This window comes from Neovison vison, chromosome 7 (assembly GCF_020171115.1).
Source record: "Neovison vison isolate M4711 chromosome 7, ASM_NN_V1, whole genome shotgun sequence".
Taxonomy (NCBI): Eukaryota; Metazoa; Chordata; class Mammalia; order Carnivora; family Mustelidae; genus Neogale; species Neogale vison.
Genome location: NC_058097.1, coordinates 198751245 through 198771762, shown reverse-complemented (window position 1 = coordinate 198771762; position 20518 = coordinate 198751245). Strand labels below are relative to the sequence as shown.

Sequence of the window (20518 nt, the reverse complement as noted above, 5' to 3'; positions counted from 1 at the left end):
CATGCAGAGTGCCTCTGCCCCCCATTCCAGGCCAGACCCTTCACTGGATCCTGGGGAGCAACATACAGGATCCTGCCCCAGGGGAGCTCAAAGCCCAGAGGGAGGTGCAGACAGACATAGGGAATCCGAGCAGGACACGATGCATGCAGAGGGAGGTAGAGGTCCCAGGGACCTGAGGGTCCAGAGAGTGGCAGCTGAGGCAGTCTGGGACCCTGAGGGCAGCTTCTCAGAAGGATGCTGATGTGGGAGAGAAGAGGAAGGGAGGGGGTGAGGAGGTGACTGTGACTCAGACAGTGGATATGCAGAAGACCAGAGGCAGGAGCCAGCTCTGTGTTGAGGTGAAGGGCAAGCCAGTCAACCTGGGGACAGAGGGCGGGGAGGGTGAGGAGGGATGAGGAAGGGCTGGTCAGCAGGGCCTTTGAGCTGCCCAAAGTGTGTGCACTGGTAGGCCATGGGAAGGTCATGGCCAGATGTGCCCTTTGGGAAAATCACAGTGGGTCTCGGGGAGACTGGATGTGGGGTAGCAGGGACAGGAGGCAGGGGGACTGGTCAAGAGGCTGTGGGGTCATGGAAGCAGGGACAGGGGCTGCCCTGAACCATGTCAAAGGGTGGGAAAGAGATGAGGAGGAGAATTCAGGAGAAACTTCTAGAGTTAGCATTGACTGGACTTAGTGGCTGAACACAGGTGGCAGGGGTGGAGGTGGGGTGGAGGGAAGGGGTGTGTGGGAAGATGGTGGACTTAGGATGGCTCTCTTTGGGGATTGGGAAGCCTGGAATGTGGGGTTGGAGTGTAGGATGTCACTGTCCAGATCAGGAACATAGAAGAAGAGGAAGAGAAAAGACATTGATCCTTGCCACTGGGGTGTCCTGGGTCGAATACTGACATCAAGGAACGGGGTCTGGAAGACAGCGCCATGGGGCCACTAGTGGGAGATGTGGGCAGAGGAGGGACCCAGCTCAGCCTTTTCACACAAGTGACCTTGAACAAATCACCATCCTCCAGGATCCCAGTTCCTGCCTCTGAACAAGAGGACATAATGCTTCTTTCTTGGGTTGTGCAGGTGGGAAGTCTGGTTGGCAGAGGTCCACCCCCTGCCTACAGCTCTGTGGCCCCCGAGATCCCGCTCCTTGGCCGAGCTGGCTGTCAGGACCTCAGCCAAGACAGAAGAAAAGCATCCCAAGGCCAGGAGAGGATGTAAGGGAGGGCCTTGACATGGGCGTGGACACCATGAGCAGTGCGGGTGCTGGCTCGTGGCCAGTCTGCAAGGAGGGAAGGGGCTCAGCATGGACTTCCCAGTGTTGCCTTGGCCAGCTGTGGTGCTAGGATAGGTCAGAAAGATGCTGGGACGTACGTTGTCATGACAACTACGTGCAGAAACACAGCCACACACGCACGTGCGTGTGAACCCACATCCGAATGAATGTGTACTCCCGGAACACCCCCTCCTTTTCCACGACTCAGAGGTGGGAGAGTGTGTTGTTTTTCCCAGATTCCAGTGTCTGGCACCTGTGCAAAGGGAGGCAGCAGGGCCAAGCACCCCTCAGGCGACAAGCGCTCGCACCTCACTGTTCTCCCCCATGCGCCGATGGAGCAGACCAGACGCCAGACCCGGAGACCTGCTGGAGATTTTTCAGACTGGCTGTGAGCACGGGGCCAACCACAAGGGGGATGGGAATGTGGCCCCTGCAAGCGGGAAATGTTTTCTCTTTAGACATCAATGCTTGGGTTTAGAAGCATGAGCAAGTGCCTACTTGTTCTTTCCTATGAAACCCCTTGGATTCTTTGGAAATAGAAAATTCTGGACCTTTATTCTCTACAGGATGAGATTTGGTGTACATCAACTGAATTGCATTTTTTGTTTGTTTGCTTGTTTGTTAAGGCAAGCCCTCGCCTGGGTCCCAAACAGAACTTATTTGCAAAACGGTCCACACAGCGTCAGCCTGGCCCCATGAAGACACCGGGCCCTTCAGAACCTGTGAGTTCTGCTTCTGACTCCTGGTGCCACAGCAATGCCCCCCAGAGTCAAGAGTGTGTCTGTCTACAACTCCCAGTAGGCTCTTCCTATCCTAAAGCAACCGAGTCAACAACCCCATGACCACCACCAGCTCTGGCATGTGTAGACAAGATCATCAGTTCTGTGAAGGAGAAGATCCTCGAACGGAGGGCGTCCACCTGTCTGGAAAGTGATGGTGAGTCCTTCATCACCGATCTGAGATGTGTCCTCACAGGGGAGATGCCAACTCCTAGGGTTCTGCTCCTGCCGGAGGAGGGGCACTGGCAACCTTGGAGGGGGGGCCGATTAGTATCTCTCACACTTCCAGCAGCCACCATTCATGGAGTTCCAACTCAGTATGAGGCATTTTAAGTGCTTGTGACCCCTAAAGTCACCACCATCCTGCTGGATTAATGGGACTGCCCATACCTTTCCATGTGAACACGCTGAATTTGTCCAAAGCCATGACGTCTAAGCTCGCGGAGGCAGGGGATTTGAACTCGGGCTGCATGCTTCGGGAGCCAAGTTCCGGGGGAGAGTCAGCGGAGAGCCCTGAGAGCCCGCACTGACCAGGAGAATAGGAAGAGCTGGTTCTGACTCTGGCACCCCCTGCCCAGCTCCGTGATCTCTGAGAAGTTACTGGGCCAGTCTGCCTGGCTTTCTTCTTATCCTGTCTACATCACAGGGTTTTTACGGGCATGAAATGTGTGGGAAAGTGCTGGAAAACAGACAGGGCTGCTCACATGTGAGGCTCACAGCCCTGTGGGGTGATCAGAGCAATGACGGACCATCCCCATTCTATGCTGGAGGGAGCTGTGGCTCAGACGGGTCCCAGAGTCTCCCTGAGACTCATCAGCATAGATGCCGTCTCCTTGAGTCTGGCACATTCTCCACTTTCCCTCCTGCTCTTGCTATGTACTGGGGTCTTGGCTCCCTAATTTTGGGTGTCCCCACCTTCTCTGGCGTTGTTCCTTTTCCCTTCCCTCTACCCTGTCCTCCCATAGCCTGGGTCCCCTCCCTCAAGCCTGGCTCTCATCGGTCTGGTCACTAGTCCCTACCGAGGGCTACGCTGGCCCGGTATGAGGCGTCTTCTTTCCTGGAGAAATTTCATATGTCAAAGGGTATGGAAATTTCCAGAGTGTTCGGGCTTGAAATAGTTACTCTCAATCCTGGTTGCATGTCAGACTCTCCTGGGAGATCTTAAAAATATTCTGCGGCCCATGGTCCACACCCAGACATTCCGATTTCATCACTCTGGGGTGGGGACCAGGAACAAGCATGTTTGAACTCCCTGGACATCGGGAATGTGCAGTCAGGGTATGGGTGGAATTAGCTGATCTTACTTTGAAAGTGTTCGTGTCTTGGCGCAGGAGATTGCTTTCTAATGTATTTTAGCTTCAACTTCATTTTTATCAGTATCTTTAATATTTAAGTAAAGAAAGCAAGGTTCTTTCTCTCATCCTTTCATGAATTAATTAATTGAACGAACTTTAAATGATTATCATGTTCTTACCTTCCACGGACTAATTTTTGTTTTAAGTCTTTATTTATTTAAGTAATCTCTATACCCAATGTGGGGCTCGAACTCATGACTCCAAGATCAAGAGCTGTATGCTCTTCCGAGTGAGCAGCGAGATGCCCCTCTGGACTAGGCTTTTTTTTTTTTTTTAAAGTTGGGTTTATTGAGGTTGCTAAAAAGAACCAAAATGTGTCAGTTAGACAGAGTTCCTAAACTGGGGCTTACTACCCAATTTAACCGCAGTTTGTCTTTTTTTTTTTTTTTTTAAGATTTTATTTATTTATTTGACAGAGATCACAAGTAGGCAGAGAGGCAGGCAGAGAGAGAGCAGGAAGCAGGCTCCCTGCTGAGCAGAGAGCCCGATGCGGGGCTCGATCCCAGGCCCCTGGAATCATGACCTGAGCTGAAGGCAGAGGCTTTAACCCACTGAGCCACCCAGGCGCCCAAGATTTTTATTTCTAATAAAACTACCAGAAGTGTAGAATGCAGTTTCAAACTTCCAAACCACTCTAACAACAACAAAAAAGATGGGGAGGGTGATAAAGATTTCATCAATCCAGCAGCAAGCAAGGAGGTTGAAAATATGGGGGAAAACTAGCCCAGGAAGTGGAAAACACAAAGTAAGACGGTATACATAGATCCCCACATACTAGGAATCACAGCGGAGGAACCGTGGTCAGGCACGTGGCCAGGCACGTGGCCCTCCTGCTAGAGCTTGTTTCCAGCCTTCCTTGCCCCCGTGGCCCCGTGACCTATTGCTTGTGGAGGAGATGCGAATTTACACAGGGTGTGCCAAGCCTAGGCTGGGGCTTCTGAAAGCAGGTGGGCCTTGTCCACATTCCCTAATTATTTTCTCAGTGACTGAAACCTAGGGATGGCGGCAGCCGAGGTTCAGCCCCCCAGATGGTGCCGGTGCCCTGGGAAAGCGGGCACCGTGGCTGGGACCCTCCTAAAGGTCCACGGGGAGCAGAGCTCCACCACTCACTGGAGACCATTTTCCCCAGAACTATTAGATGAGAAGGAAACATATGTCTCAATGCTTTAAGTCACTGTCGTTGTCATCTTCTTTTTAAAGATTTTATTTATTTGAGAGAGAGAGCTAGAGCAGGGCAGAGTGGGCAGGCAGAGGGAGAGGCAGGCAGTACCAGGCAGACTCCCTACTGAGTGCAGAGCCTCGATCTCATGACCTTGAGATCCTGACCTGAACTGAAATCAAGAGTTGGATGCTTCACTGACGGAGCCACCCGGGTGTCCCTTAGCCACTGTACCTTTGAGTGTCCTTATGAGGCTGCTCCCGTTCCCCCCTGTCTAGGGCCTGCAGGAGGAGAGAACCAAGTCCCAGGCTCCTGGGGGAGGGGGCCCCGAGTTGGAGGAGCCTTCCCTGTGCTGTGGGACCCAAAGCCCCTGCAGACTCTGGTGGTGGTGACAGGCACCCGGTTCAAGGAAGGGTGGAGAGCTGAGCTACACCAAGGGGTGCCGGGCATGGCCCTCCCCTTCCCTGGCGGGGTCCCCGGCTCACTCCTCAGCAGTGGATGCAGTAGAGCTGGACACTGCCACTGACCCGGAGCTCCCGCAGTCGCTCCAGGGTCTGCCGCGGGAGGCTGGTGGCGCCCAGGCCCTGCCCATTGAGTGCCAGCTTCAGCCCTTCCTGCTGGCACAGGAGCAGCACCTGGAAAAGGACAGGAGGGGTCTACAGGCTTCTGGACAGACTGACCCTCCACTGCCTGCCTGACTCCCCACCCAGCGAGCTCTCCCCTCGGAGGTCACAAAGACTGGACCGTGGGACACCTGGTTGTGGGAAGGAACAGGCCTGGGTGTCCAGCTTGTCACCAGACTGCTGTGACCTTCCATGAGGATCATCCCAGCCCTGGGCCTCAGTCCCACCATCTGTGCCCACTGCCTTCCCGCGAGTACTGGCTCTCAGCCCTGGTAGCACTGTGGAGTCATTTGGGGGTGGGGTGGTTAAATAACCAGGGTCTGCTCTGATTGATTATATCCACGTTTTGGGAGTGGGATCGCTGGCAGGTGCATGGAGGGTTGAGAGCCGTGGCCTGGATGTCTGCTCCTCCTGGCAGGCTCTGGCTTCCCAGCTCTAGGACGCACCCCTGTCTCCCCATGGGAATGCTGCTCTGTGCCCCACCCCGGAGGGACCAGCCCACTTGGCTCCGACTGACCTCGAAGAATCGCTGTGGATAGAAGAGGAAGGGGGCTGAGATCAGCTTCTTGCACCCCCAGCGCGAGATCCAGGCCAGAGTTCTGTCTGCGAAGGAAGCCCGGAGCATCACGGGCACGTGAGCGGCCTCGTCCCGCAGGCTCAGTGTGAAGCTACAAGAAGGGGAGGGAGAAGGGGCTCCGTGACTCCTTTGAGCCGTGGCTGCCAGACCCTAAGTGCAGGGACGGATGTGGGAGAGCAGCTGAGAGGGGGTGGGAATCCCCACGTTGCCACCCACAGCTGGAGGGCCCTGGGGGAGCATAAGACCTTGCCTGAGCCTTGTTTTCCCCTGTCGAGATGGGGAGAATCGTATTAGTAGTAGCTAACACATACTGGGTGCTTCGTGCTGTGTTGTCTTAAGTGTTTTGCAAATCATGTGGAGGTGTGAGCCACCTGGGTTCAACCCTGCTCCGCTGCTTCCTAGTCCTGGGAGCCTGGGGAGGTCACTGCACATCCCTGTGCCTCAGTTTCCTGCTCTGTAGTGTGGGGAGAAGGGCACTGTACCTGCCTCACGAGCTCTCCTGTGTAAAGTGCTAGAACAGCACCGGGCATGTGATCAGCACATATTATACCCACTGTGTAACAAATATCACTCTACCGTCCAATCCCTCCTATTGACAGGAACAAAGAGATAGGGTACGTGAAAGTTATCGAGTGCCTGGCACATAGTAGGTGTTTTTACGGAGTCCTCCCGGAAATCCTGTGCCTTGAGGTTCAGCAGCCCGTGTAAGTGACAAGGACAAGAAGTCACATGGCTGAGTCTGTCACTAGTAATAGCTGCGAGGCTTTGGGCTGGGCTGGGCATAAGACAGGACTCCAGATTTGGCACCTTTCTGCTGCCTGGCACCTGCCCCTCAGAGGGGAGCCAGATTCCTTTTCATGTCCAGGGAGCTTCCTTTGAAACAATGCCTCTGAAGTTACTGGTGGCTGATGCCTCGGGCATCAAGAAGTGGTTGATAATAGCCTCAGAGCCGGAGACCAGAGACACCAGGAGGCATAGCGTGGAACAGCGAAGCAGGGGGAGGGGATGGAAGTGGAGGGATGGGGAAGGTGCACCCTGGGTGGGTCTTCCAGGGACTTTCGTTGGATCTGATCTAGGAGGACGCCCCAGACATTTCCAGCTTTGGGAAGGAACCAGCAAGGGCTCACCACTGGGAAGAAGCTTGGAAAGCCAGGGCCCCAGAGAGTGCACCACACAGAGCCTCTAGCCCCCCAGCCCCAAGCCCTTCCCATTGGCCTGAGAACTCCTAGAGGCCTCAGTGTCTCCCTGCCTCTTATCCCTGTCCTGCACAGCCCTGGATGGTAACAGACTGTCCTCAGACACCTAGTGAAGTCCTGTGGCAGCTGCACACCTGTGCTATGGGGATGGACGGAGAAGGAAGGACAGATTTTTAATGCAGACGAATTCTGTGCCTTCCAACTCCGACTTCCTCTGTCCAGTTCAAGCTGCAGTCGATTCCAGAAAAAAACAGTAACAGCATTTACTGTGGACTTGCTGAACGCCAGGCGCTGCTAAGTCTTCCTGTTGGCGACCCATGGTCCAATTGGCCTGTAGAAATGTCCTGGCTGGGGGCGCCTGGGTGGCTCAGTGGGTTAAAGCCTCTGCCTTTGGCTCAGGTCATGATCTCAGGGTCCTGGGATCGAGCCCCGCATCGGGCTCTCTCTCCGTCAGGGAGCCTGCTTCTTCCTCTCTCTCTGCCTACTTTTGATCTCTGTCTGCCAAATAAATAATAAAATCTTAAAAAAAAAAAAAAGAAGAAGTAGCACACCACTTCATAAAATAAATTAAAAAAGAAAAGAAAAGAAATGTCTTGGCTGGTCCACAGTGTTCTTCAACTTCAAGGTCATACCATGTTCCAAAACTGGGAAGGTTTATATGAAAGATGGGTTCCTGCTTCTTCTTTAAAAATAATCAGAAGGCTGGGCCTGAGTGGCTCTATGGAAAAACTCTTTCCACGTTTCCTTCCCAACCCAGGGCTTCGCTCTTTGTCACCTGTCCGGCCTTCGAGAAAGAGCAGTTTGATTACTTGCTGCGTCCCTGATACTAGCCATTTGACTTTGAACTAGGACATGAACTTGATAACATGTCTCCCAAGTTTTTGTGGGGGAGGGTATTCTTTGTAACCCTGGGAACTTTTTCATTTTCCCTGTAGGACTGAGATGATCTCTCTCCTTTTTTTCCAATGGGGAAACTCAGGACTCCAGGCTCAGAGGGCTGTCGTGACTTGCCCCAAGACTGCACTGTTCATGGGACCACACAGTCCCATACTGGAGCGATTAGGCAGCATCTGTATAGTTGGTGTGTGGCTCCAAGCCAGGACTCCAACCAGGACTCCAACCCTATTATGCCTGACTCTGGAGGTTCATGCTGTCTGGGGCTATGGTGCGTACCCGCTCCAGAATTCACAGAACCGCTCCAGAAAGAGCAGGCAGGGCAAGAGTTCACTGAGGTCAGGGACTCCAGAAAACAAAACCGAAACAGAAAGGGAGAAGACAAGGCACTTTCCTTCCCTCCCGCCCCTCCACGGAGATCATTTTGATGAACCCTACATCGGTAGAGCGCTTACTGTGTGCCGGGCCCAGTTCTGAGCATGCACGCCACCCCTGAAGCTGGCACTATTATTACCTCTTCTTACACACGAGGAAACTGAGGCACAGAAAGGAAAAGTAACTGCCTTGAAGGGGCACACAGGTAGTAAGTGCCCTCAGCAGAAGTCAAACCCAGGCGATCGGGCCCAGAAAGGTCATGAAATCTAACGCAATTCCAGCTGGAGGGAAGGAGGAAAGGAAAAAAAAAGGAAAAAGAAAGCGAAAGTGGCTTTGGAGTGCGTAGGTTTCGGGAGTGGAGCAGGAGCGCCCCCTGTTGGAAAGATTAGGCAGCACCCGTGTAGTTGGTGTATGGCTCCGAGCTCCCACTGCCCAGCTCCAGGCCCTCTCTTTGGGGCTGCCTGGCCATGTTTCCCAAACCCTGTGCCGTGTCACCCTGCGAGGCTGAGTTCTCTATCTGGGTCTCAGCGTGAGCCCTTAAAGGATCTTTCCGGAGGCCCCAGCTGGCACCTGCGATGAGAGGCTGGTTGGCCTGAACAGATGGACAGGCAGGGAGGGTTCTCCGGGAATTGGGGCTGTCGGGGCCGTGGGGGGCAACCTGAGCACTGGGCACCGTCCCGTGCTCAGTCGTTGGAACTAAGCACTGAGCACACTCGCAGCCACAAGCTCCACGACGGGGCAGTGGTGTTAGAGATGGAAGAGGGGACACTTGTGGAGCTCATCCACCCGGAGATCTCTCCCTCCCTTCCATGTGGATACGTACTCCTTGGGCTCCGGCAAGACCAGCCCCCGCAGCACGATGACCTGTCCGGGCCAGAGACCCCGGGGAAGGGCACACGAGCAGGGCACCTCCTGTAGGGAGATGGGAGATGACTGAGAAGGGAGGCACACAGGGGTCTGGGGAGAGCTGCTGCCCCCAGGGGAGCCCCGCGGCAGGTGTCTGTCTCTAGGCATGCGGCCAGGAGGACACTCAACTATCCTCATTTATCGAACATCTACCGCAGGCCTCGGCTCTCCCTGGCCTTTCAGGGCTGAGCTTCGTGGTCGCCCCCTCTTCCCGGGGGCCATGAGCAACAATATGTCCCCCGTTGGTGCATCCTGGACTGTCATGGCCTGTTTGTTGGTCTGTCTCTCCATCAGCCTGTGAGCCACTGGAGGGCTGGGACTGGCTGGTCCCTCTGTTCTGGAGCCTGGCACCGGGCCTGGCACAGAAGAATCTCAGATACTGGTATGCGGAATAAATGGACAAAAGGGGAAACGAAGGGAAAAGGAAGGGGGAATCTTGATGCTGGAGGCATTTCCCACTGGGGGGCGGGCGTGCTTCCTCAGGACGACACCTCCTCAAGGTGACCCAGGAGGGAGGTCACTCACCAGGCTGGGGCTCTTCAGCAGGAAGGGCTGTCGAGGGGAGAAAGAAAGAGAAAGGAGACAGCTCAGCGGAAGAGAGCTTCTCAATATTATTATGAAGAATTGGGTGTATCTGGGGTTTGTTTCTCTTAAAAACAACACAGGTGAACAATGAGAGCGCCGAGGGGGGGCCTCTTGGATTCAGATGGACACTGGGTCTGGAAGAATGTGTTAGACTTGCACAGAGAGTCCTGTCATTCACTTATTGTGTGGCCTTGGACCTCTTTTCCCCCTCTGTCCTGCAGGCCGACCCCAGCTCCCTCGCCTGGTGGATGCAACGGGAAGTTCCAACTTGGCGGGATCTTCTGATAGGAGCCCTGGGGCTCCGCCCACCCTGCACAGCCAGCCCACCCCATCCATCGGAATTCCCAAGCAGACCCTGGCTCGGGCTGGGAGAGGGAAATCCAGGCTTGTGGGCAATGAGGGGAGTGACCAGTATCCATGGCAACTGCCCAGTGAGGGAAGGGGCAGCTGGCTTTTGTCGAATTGGGCAAGTCCAGTGAGTAGCAGGTCAAGCCAGGGGAGCTGGGAACAGTGGTGGCTCAGCTAGTGTGGCCAGAACCATGAGGGCCAGCCTTGCTCCCCAGAAACTCACGTATCCAACTGGGTACTCGCTGCCGCCCTCCGCAAACGGCTGTTAGGGAAGAGGAGACGCAACACATGGGATTCAGGCCCGCCGAGCTCTGTGAGTCATTTGCGGGGCTCCCACCTACCCTGCTGATGCCCTGGGGTGGGTAGAGGCTGGCTTTGGTGGGTCCTCACTCTCCCTGCAGGCCTTGTCGGGGGTTCTCCCATCCAAGTACTAACCAGGCCCGACCCTGCTTAGCTTCCGAGATCAGACGAGATCGGGCGCGTTCAGGGTGGTATGGCCGTAGACTGTCGGGGGTTCTCAAACCTGGCACTTGCCCATGCTGATTCCTAGGCGCCTCCTCAGACTTAGGGAGTCGGCATGTCTGGTGGCGGGTCCTAGAAATCTGCATTTTCCATAAGCTCCTCAGGGGCGAAGGACAGAGCTACTGAGGCTTGGGTCCCCTGGCTCCAAGTGTCCAAGCAGATCGCCTCCTGGCCATTGCTCTCGGGTCCCCTTCTGCAGATACCTTCTCAACCCCGCTCAAATCCCACACCTTGATGGATCCCCTCTACCATGGTTGTAATGGGCGTGACAGGGCTTGCCTGGGGCAGCAGGGGCTCCCGGGCCCGCCCAGACACCAGGGGGAGGCAGGAGCCGTCGCCACTCAGGGAACTCACGCTGATGTTCAGGAATCCAATAGCCTCCACCAGGATGTCACCAAATATGCCCAGGGTGTCTACACGGGACAGCGGGAGCCGGTAGCGGTAGTGGAGAAAGTGTTGTCCATTCACACTCACCTGGAGAGACAGACAGACAGACAAACAGCTCAGCAGCACCTAGTGTGCACTGAATCCGCCTGGCCTCGTGGGGCGCTCTTACCTGGCCTGTCCCTCGTTTAACTTCACACCCAATCTGGGAGACGGGCGCGTTTGGCAGACGAGGTGCCCAAGGTGTGGGAAGCTTCTGTGACCTTCCCAAGGTTGCACAGCTGACCTTGGAACCAAGGCCCTTTTGATTGTCCCTCTGCCCCGACATAACACTTTCCTAGGCCATCCCTCAGCAGCAGCAGAAGCCCCAGCCCCAGGTGAGGAAATGGGGGTTCAGGAGGCCAGATGACTTCTCCCCCACAGGGGCCTCCCTCTGCTGCTGGCTCCCATCAGCTCCCCTTTCCCCCGGAGAGGTCAAGGTCCTGCCATCTTTCTGGCAGGAGTTCCTATCCATGGAGAAAGCCTTGAAGGGGAGTTCTCGCTCCCTGTGCCCTGCCCCCGCTGCCGTCATGAGATGGGCAGGGTGTGAGTTACCCACCTTGTGACGCGCTAACCAGTGGATATTGAGGGGCTAGAACAGAGCCCATCACATTGCAGGCTCTTAAAGAACTTGCTAGGACTATGGCTCTGGTGTCCTCCCCAGGGCCAGGGCCAGGCACGAGAGGGCTTTCTTGCCTCCATGGGTCCCAGGCCAGGTGGGCCCAGGGCAGCTCGGAGCGATGCTCGGCGGCTGCTCAGTCCTCTCAGGTCTTAAGCCCTCCCGGGGATGCTCCTCCTCACAGTGACGTGGAGAATTCGGTGGAAGGAAGGAGGAGGAGAAGGATGAAGGTTCTAGACGCCAAAGCCCATCCCTTCCCGTCACCTTCATTTCCTCGTTTCCAAAGAGAAAAAGGAGGCGGAAAGGGGCTCCTCTCTGCAGGGGCACGCGGGGCCACCGGGCCTCGGCCTCCCAGCGCCCCAAGTGCAGGGTGTTGCAGATGACGTGGGGCTTGGTGGTGTGGAAGCGAGGGTTGAAGTGGACGGCGATATCCGGCCGGGGGTGCACGCTGCAGCCGCACTGGAAGTCTACCTGGAACCTGGGGAGAGGTGCTCTTGAAGGGGCACCCCTGGTCAGAAACCCCGAGACCCCAAAGGCAGAGAGGAGCCTCCAGCTCGATGCCTCTGGGGCTGAGCTCCAGCAGCCCCGCGGAGCACCCCCTTACCTGCGTGCCTCTAGAGGGACCACTCCCTGTAGCATGACCATCTTGCCCGCACGCAGGCCACCGAAAATTGTTGCGACATAAGGAACCACCTGAACAAGGGGGGAGAGCTTGCCATATGGGGCTGGGGAATGGGTCTTACGAGGGATCCCCACATCAGGTGGGCAGAGGGTGGGGGAGAGAAGAACAAGAAAACTCCATTCTCCTGCCCCCAACAGAAAATGTCCTCATGGGGGAAAAATTAGGGTTCTCTTCCACCTTTCCCCCTTTCCTGGACCCTCACATGTCAAAGCCGCGTTGCTCTAGGGAAGCCAAGTTCAGCTCCATCCCCCCCTTGGAGCATCCCCCCTTGGACCCATGGTGGTAGAGCCCTGCCCCTCTTCCCAGCTCCCTGGGCACAGAAGAGTCCTCAGTGAGACTTGCCCTGACCTCCAGCACCCGGCATCGAGGTCCTGAGGCTGTTTACGGGCTGAAGCCCAGGAACGTGGGGGCAGGGGAGATGGGCAGCAGGCAGAAGGCTGGACAAGTTGGGACCCTGATATGGATACCAGGAGAGATACCCAACAACCGCCCAGCCTACCTTCCCAGGCTCACCTCTCCCCACACAGAAGCTATGCAGAATTCCTAAAACACAACACACACGTTTAGAACTCCCTGCCTTTTCAGAGCCGCTTCCTCTACTCTCCCTTGGCCCTGCGAGATCCAACTGGACTTTCGAGGTTCTCTGACACCTTCTCCAAGCACTGTCCACTACGGTGACTGAGTTTTTCCTTCCGTCCCCTGTGTTCCCGGAATGCTTCATTCTATGGCCAGCTTGGCCATTGGTGGGCTTACAGGGAAAGCAGGGGGCTGGCTGTTTCTGCTGGAGGCTCAGGCTAGCGGGAGCTGAAGCCCTGTTTTTCCCTTCTGTGCTCAGGGCCTCGCCTGGCACAGTGTGGGCTGTGAATATGTGTTTGCAGAATGAATGGGAACACGTCCCAGGGACACATCAGCACAACCAAGACTGGCTTTCACGTGTTCTCTGAACCACCTAGAAGGACCTGAGCCCCAACAGTGCTGCCCTCTAGGTAGGAGCTCGCAGCCTGCAGAGCAAGGAGGGAGCTTGTAACCTGGGAAGCTGCTTCACCCCATCACTCAGGCATCCGGGAAGGTGCTGGAGCTCCCGGCTGGCTGTCGGAGGGCCCAAGGCTTAGCCAGGCTCAGTCCTGCCGCCCCTCCCACTTTCCAGGCTCCAGGCCTGGCCTGTAGTAATTACCGAGCTGCCCCAGCTCTCCCAGGGGGAGAAGGCGCAGTCAAGAGAAAGTGATAATTAGCGTTATTAATGCGAGGAAGGAGTGTGCTGGGCGTTCAGCCTTCTGTAAAGCAAAACCAGACTTCAGCAAATCCATGTGGGCACTGAGCAGGAGGAGGACATGAGGGGACCCCTACACCCATCCTTGAGTTGGAGGTTCCAACATGACTCTCTTCCAGGCTGGAGATGAGACCATCCTAGGTACTCAGTGTCCCAGGAGCCCCCGATCCTCCTAGCCTGGCCCCCTTCACATGACAGGAGCACAGCCCTGACTCCGGGCTCTATTACTTTTAAAATGAAAGGACCTGGTGAGCCCCATCATTCGCACCCAAGCGGGAATTAGCTGGTCAGCCACTTCGCTAAGCTCAGGAGGGCCTTCCGGAGTCTATGAGCAGGTGCTGGGGGGGATGGCCCAAACCCAAAGGCCTCTCCACCCACCGCCTGGGAGTCTGGGTCCTGCTGGAGTTGGGGGGAGCCCTGGGACCTGGAGATTCCAGACCAGAGTGGCTGCTCACCGGGTGGAAGATGGGCGGCTGCAGGATGAAAGGGTCAGGAAGTGGGTCTAGTTTTTCTCCAGGTGACATGGGAATGGAGCGCCTCCAACTCGGCCTGCAGATCCAGATTCCAGGAGCCCTGGCCCTGCCCCCACTGGCCGGACTTGCCTTTCCCAGCCAGGATCTGAGGTGCCAGGGCAACTCCCTTAGCGGTCAGCCTCAGCGGTTAACCCAGGCGGTTAGCCTGCGTCCAGCAGGGTCCCGGTGCCCCTCCCAGCAGGCCTGAGAGCGCAGCACTGGGCAGTGGTCCAACCCTGGTGCACACCCCAGATCCAGTCCCGCCAGCTGGATTGGGGCTGTCAGCAGAAATCCGAGTCCAGGAGCAAGAAGCTTGAACTAAGCAGCTAACTAACCAGCCCCCTGCCCCCACTTGCACTGGGCTCTGAAGCGCCGAGCTGTTGCAAAGGGAGGGCAGAGGCAGGTTCTCTTCCGGCCTGCTGTTTGTGGTTCCCCGGCCTCCCCTCTGAGCCCTCCCCAGTCGGAGGTCCGTGGGTGGCACATGTGGGCTGGTCCCGGGACAAGCCCCGCCCCAGCTTCTTGGACTTGGCTGAGTGGCTTTGCATGCCCGACTCCCCTCCCGGCGCGGAGAGCTTCCCCTGCCCTTTCCCCCTTTTGCATGATTCATAATCCCCTGGGGCTCCATTTCATCTTTAGCTACAAATGCCAGGGCCCAGCTGCGGTCAGAAAGGAGGTGGAGGATGGTGAGAAAGGGGCAGGAGGAGAGCAGCGCCCCCTGGAGGCTCAGAAGAGGCAGTGAGATGCAGTGGGCAGAATGTTCCACACCTAAGGAGACCCCGGTTCTAGCTCAGCCTCTGCTTAACGTGCGCCTGCTGTGTGCCCTGGGCCAAGTCACTTGCCCTTTCTGTGACTCCCTTTGCTCATCTGTGTATTGAGACGGTGACTTCTGAAGAGTGTCTCCACGGGAGGTCTGTGTCTGGGGGTCTGGGGGTGGACCCAGCTGTCTGCCTGTTCATGGAGATCCCCCAGTCTTTGGACTGGAGTCACTCCAGTTTGGGTTCGAGTTCCAATAAAGCCTTCCCTTTAAAAGGCGGCACAACCACTCGACTTTATCCTGATTTGGGAGGTCCCAGGATCTGAGCCCCCTGTGGGACTTGGCGGCAGGGAATTCCTGGCGGCAGCCCAGGCTGGGCAGAGGCTCCAGGGCCTGGGGAGCTGAGGGAAGAAGAAAGCTGCTCTGACGGCAGAGCAGGCGCTGGGGCGCTTCTGGGGAAAGACAGCGGAGCCCAAGCTCCTCAAGTGTGGCATCAGCGTGGCCTGGAAGCTTGTTAGAAATGTGTCCTTCTGGGCCCCACCCCAGACCTATGGAAGGGGAATCACTCTGGTGGGGGGGGGGCAGGAATCTGCATTTTCACATGCTCCCCAGGTGATCTGATGCATGTGGGTGTTGGAGAAGCCCTCACTGACTGGGGCCTTAACCGGCAGGGTCTGGGGTGCGGAACCAGGAAGTTTGCTTGGATCTTGCTGGGTAGGAGGAGCTGGGCCGCAGGAGGTTCTTGTATGGGGAAGTTCAATCAGAGGTGTATTAAGACAGAATAATCCGGATGCACACCGTGAAGGAGAAACCGAGGTGGAGAATCCTGTTGGGCAAGCCAGGGGGCCCTGCCGCTGGGAGGCAGGCCTGGGTCCTGGTCCTTTCAGCCTGAAGCAAAGTGCCCTCCCCCACCCTCCTGGCGGCCCTCAGTCCCCCTCTGAATCGAGGAAGGAGGGCGGCATAGCAAAACAGCACAGACTGGGCTGCTTAAACACAGATGTTCATTTTCTCATGGCTCTGGAAGCTAGAAGCCCAAGATCAAGGTGTTCGCAAGGATTTTTTTTTCCCACTGAGGCTTGTGGAGGGTTGCCCCTTGATCTGTGTGTGTCCTAATCTCTTGTAAGTAGACAAATCATCTGGAATTCTACCCATATGAACTCATTTTACCTTAATTACCCTTTTAAAAAGGGCCTTATGTCCAAATAGAGTCTCATTCTATTTCCTGGGGGTGAGGACTTCAATGTCTGATTTTGGGGGGGCAGAGCACAATTCAGAGCAATGGTTGTAGCTGGTCTCCCCCTGGAATGCCAAGACCGTTGCAGGGGTCGGGAGTGGGGGCTGATGAGGGCCCGAAGCAGAGGGAAGAAGGTGGTGCATTTCATTTCTCCTTTCCTTGGGTTTTGACAGCTGCAAGGGACCTGGCTGGGCTTAAAGCATGACTCCAGAGCTTGTGGAACATGCGAGGCTACAGAGTGAGAGAGGGCCTTCGCGTCTGTGGGTCTGTCCAGGAGTGGGAGAGGGCAAATCCCTTTTCTTGAGCCAGAGGGAGGGGAACCTGTGGGGGAGGGGAAAGGCCTGATGATGACTCTGACACTGATGGGAGGGGGAAGGGATTTCCCTGCCCCAGGCTGGTGCCCCCACTCCACTCCAGCTTCCTAGACCTGGGCTTGTCCCTAAGAGCCCTTATCATAACTGGTCATTATATATCAAAGAATTGTCTAATGTTTGTCTCCCCCCGCCTACTTCCCAGCTATAAATTCCATGAAGGCAAATTTACACTTAGACCCTCAGCACCAAGCAAGCCTGACACCAACCAAGTGCTCAAATGTATTTTTTTAAAAGATTTTATTTATTTATTAGACAGAGATCACAAGTAGGCAGAGAGGCAGGCAGACAGAGAGGAGGAAGCAGGCTCCCCGCAGAGCAGAGAGCCCGGTGTGGGGCTCGATCCCAGGACCCTGGGATCATGACCTGAGCCGAAGGCAGAGGCTTTAACCCACTGAGCCACCCAGGCGCCCAGTCATTCATCCTTTAAATACATTTGAGCAGGGGTGCCTGGGTGGCTCAGTGGGTTAAAGCCTCTGCCTTCGGCTCAGGTCATGATCTCAGGGTCCTGGGATGGTGTCCCCCATCAGACTCTCTGCTCAGTGGGGAGCCTGCTTCCCTTCCTCTCTCTCTGCCTGCCTCTCTGCCTGCTTGTGATCTCTGTCAAATAAATAAAATCTTAAAAAAAAAAAATGACTGACTACCCGGAGCTGTGGTTTTGGGTTCCTATCCGGCCACCAGCACCTTCTGTTTCTCCCCAGCAGCCGTGGAGTCCTGGCACAAGCCCACGGGAGGCGGCTGCTCTTCCCACCGGCTGCAGATCGTCATCGAGGCAAATTTATCTTTGTCTATGAGGAACGAGTTAGTGGCCAGAAAATCATATCAGGGACCTCAGGGTGTCCCTTTCTCCCCCATTCTTTGATCTGGCAACTTCTTCCCCTATCTGTGCTCTTGCATGGGTATAGCTTTGGGCCCGGGGAGAAACTAACGCCCAGATTCACCTACTTTGGTCTACATCTGAGCCTTCGTCTCTCTGGCTCCCTTCCAGGTCCCTGGAGAGTCTCACAGATCCTCCTTCTCTCGGGACCAGTTCTGCACCATCCTGGAACAGACAGTAGGATAATGAGTAGAAATCCTGGTCAGGAAGGATCGACAGAACTGGACAGCTGGCTGGTGAGAAAGATAAGGAAAAGAGACCAAAAGGAAAAGAAAAAAAAAAGCCTCCAACATCTTGAACCAAAGGATTGGGAAGAGTCTGGTAAACTAATGGACATACAGAGAAGCTGTGGGTTCAATCTGGAAGGTGGGCTAATTCCAGGCAGGACCATTTTGGGGGAGGGAGAGGGTGCAGGAAATGGCCTGGGCAGGGGATGTTCAGTCCCTGAACATTTGTTAGTTTATATGTTTCTAGGAATTTACCGCTGTCTTTCAGATTGCCCAATTTGTTGGCCTATAATTGTTCATAATATTCTCTTTTGATTGTTTGTATTTTAGTCAGCATCTGTTGAAGGAATGGAGGTGCTATTGCCTGGAAACTTGTTAATATGCTCTGGAGAAGACAGTTTCAACTTATTTGGGGGCTGTTCTGCCCTGTGAGAGAATGTTTGCATCTGCGGCCATTTTGTGCAACAAGGTGCTGTGGTCGTTACAGGGAGGTCGTCTTGCTCTCAAGGAGCTTCGACTTGAAGAGAGACAACATACACCTGGAGGAGAAAACCAATAGGATAAAGCCAGCCACTTTTTATTCATCTCCCCCTGCACAGAGGTCGAACCATCTAGATGGAAGTGTTGTAAAATGGGAAGAACAAACACCCCCCATACCTTCAGTAGACTAACTCAACACTTTTCATTCCTTTGATGTTTATCCTATGAACAGTCTTCCCTCCCCCATGGAACATAAGTTTGGGGAAGAATCTCAACCAAAAACTTGATGTAGCGTGATTTTTTCCTCGCCCATGGCTCTTGACCATGTAGGTTGACTCTCTTTTTCCTGCTGGGTTCCTGTCACTTTCTGATCATTTTCGGTTACTGAAACCCAATATAGTTTAGCACTGGCCATCGATGTTGGTGACACCACAGAAAGAAACAGAAGCAGACATATTTACTTCCTGATGGAAGGGTGTGTGGGGTCTCATCTGGGCACCATGAGAGCTAGGAGAGATATATGGTAGGAGTTCCTAAGGACTATGTTTTAGGAAGAAGAAAGATGACGTCAGAGGGAAGGTTTGCAATGCAAGAAGGAGTGATGAGGAGTGGGAGTGGCCAACTGGCAAATCTAAACGAATGTCTGTGTGAGATATGAATGGTAATTAGGTGAATTCAGGCTAAAAAAAGGGCAAAACTAAAATAACATGGGAGAGGAAGGCAGAGGTGGATGTTCTGACATCCTTGCATTGTTGCAGAGGGGTGTTTAAGATATTAATTTTGGACTTTGAGCATGCATGTTAAAATTTCAAGTGCAATAAATGAAAGGATACTGGGTAAACTTCCCAACAAGTGGAGGGAAAAACACAATATACTGAAGATCGGATCTTTATGAAGAATAATATAAAACTTCATTGGGGACGCCTGGGTGGCTCAGTTGGTTGGGCAACTGCCTTCAGCTCAGGTCATGACTCAGGAGTCCCGGGAACGAGTCCCACGTCGGGCTCCCAGCTCCACGGAGAGTCTGCTTCTCCCTCTGAACTTCTCCCCTCTCACACACTCTCTCTCTCTCTCAAATGGATAAATGAAGTCTTTACAAAAAAATACTTCACTGGAAAGACAACTTTCATATGATCTCCCTGATATGAAGAAGTCGAGAAGCAACATGGGGAGTTTGCGGGGTAGGAAAAGAATAAATGAAACAAGATGGGATTGGGAGGGAGACAAACCATAAGAGACTCTTAATGTCACAAAATAAACTGAGGGTGACCCGGGGTGGGGGGGTTGGGAGAGGGTGGTGGGGTTATGGACATTGGGGAGGGTAGGTGCTATGGTGAGTGCTGTGAAGTGTGTAAATCTGGCAATTCAGATACCCCTGGGGCTAATAATACATTATATGTTTATAAAAAAATTTTTAAAATTATAAAAAAGTACTTCATTGGAAGATGTTAAAGAAGACCTCACAAACAGGGATACTATGTAATTGATTGGAGGACTCTGTTTTGTAGATTCGAAATTGCCAAATTGACATACGGATTCAAGGTAATTTCAATCAAGATGCCAACAGAGTATTTTTTTTAAAGATTTTTATTTGTTTATTTGATAGAGAGAGAGATCACAAGTAGGCAGAGAGGTGGGCGGGTGGGGGGTGGGGAAGCAGGCTCCCTGCTGAGGAGAGAGCCGGATGTGGGGCTCGAACCCAGGACCCTGAGACCATGACCTGAGCCGAAGGCAGAAGCTTAACCCACTGAGTCACCAGGCGCCCCTCAACAGAGTATTTTGAGCAATTTAGCAACCTATCTTTACGTAAGGGCAAAAGCCCAAGAATAGTTAAGAAACTCCTGTGAAAGAATAAAAGGGGGGGAGTCTCCGGAATTCCATATATCGAGACTTATTATAAAGATTTAGTAATTAAGATCAGGATAGGAGCATGAGGACAGACACATTTACCAGTGGAGTAGAATAGAGCCAACGATATTCTTGCTTGTTTTCTAAAGTCTGACACCTAACACAGGTCGTCTTGCTCATTCCTGGGGGAAGAAGAAACTACAAATAAGCCAGGCTGAGCTAAATTGTATGGGGATTATTCATTTGGGGAAAAAATCAAGTCCACGTAGATTAAATGAATAAGACAACATTTAAAACTTTTACAAGAAAATGTAGAAGAATATTTTTCTGACTTCAGAGCAAGAAAGAACTTCAAGGCAAGATGCAGAGTGCATGGGGCACCTGGGTGGCTCAGTGGGTTAAAGCCTCTGTCTTTGGCTCAGGTCATGATCCCAGGGTCCTGGCATCGAGCCCCCCATCGGGCTCTCTGCTCCGCAGGGAGCCTGCTTCCTCCTCTCTCCCTCTCTGCCTCTCTGCCTACTTGTGATCTCTGTCTGTCAAATAAATAAAATCTTAAAAAAAAAAGATGCAGAGTGTTAACCACAAAAGAGAGGACTGATAAACTCTACCGCATTAAAGTTAAAAACTTCTCTTTAACTGGAGACTCTA

General features: G+C 54.1%; 1 protein-coding gene, 1 long non-coding RNA gene and 1 pseudogene across 5 annotated transcripts; 1 reads left to right on the top strand and 2 right to left on the bottom strand.

Annotated features, from left to right (window-relative positions):
- Positions 1 to 4719: 4719 nt before the first annotated feature.
- Positions 4720 to 14455, bottom strand: LGALS12 (galectin 12). 4 transcript variants are annotated; one of them, XM_044259516.1, is made up of 10 exons: positions 14023 to 14455; positions 12220 to 12308; positions 11880 to 12093; positions 10928 to 11047; positions 10275 to 10313; positions 9644 to 9670; positions 9248 to 9497; positions 9036 to 9124; positions 5688 to 5838; positions 4720 to 5182 (listed from the first exon to the last, which is right to left on the bottom strand). In XM_044259516.1, exons 1-10 carry the CDS (start codon positions 14089 to 14091, stop codon positions 4794 to 4796), a joined length of 1437 nt encoding a protein of 478 aa, XP_044115451.1. In that variant the 5' UTR covers positions 14092 to 14455; the 3' UTR covers positions 4720 to 4793. The 4 variants fall into 4 exon arrangements, with proteins under 4 accessions (XP_044115451.1, XP_044115452.1, XP_044115454.1 ...); XM_044259519.1 differs by lacking the exon at positions 9248 to 9497 and having other exon boundaries at positions 4973 to 5182; XM_044259517.1 differs by lacking the exons at positions 11880 to 12093; positions 12220 to 12308.
- On the top strand, positions 10350 to 18316 carry LOC122913036. The gene is made up of 3 exons (XR_006385698.1): positions 10350 to 10364; positions 17427 to 17636; positions 17873 to 18316. It is a non-coding gene; the product is annotated as an uncharacterized LOC122913036 (long non-coding RNA).
- LOC122914689 lies at positions 10433 to 10556 on the bottom strand (annotated as a pseudogene).
- Positions 18317 to 20518: the final 2202 nt, after the last annotated feature.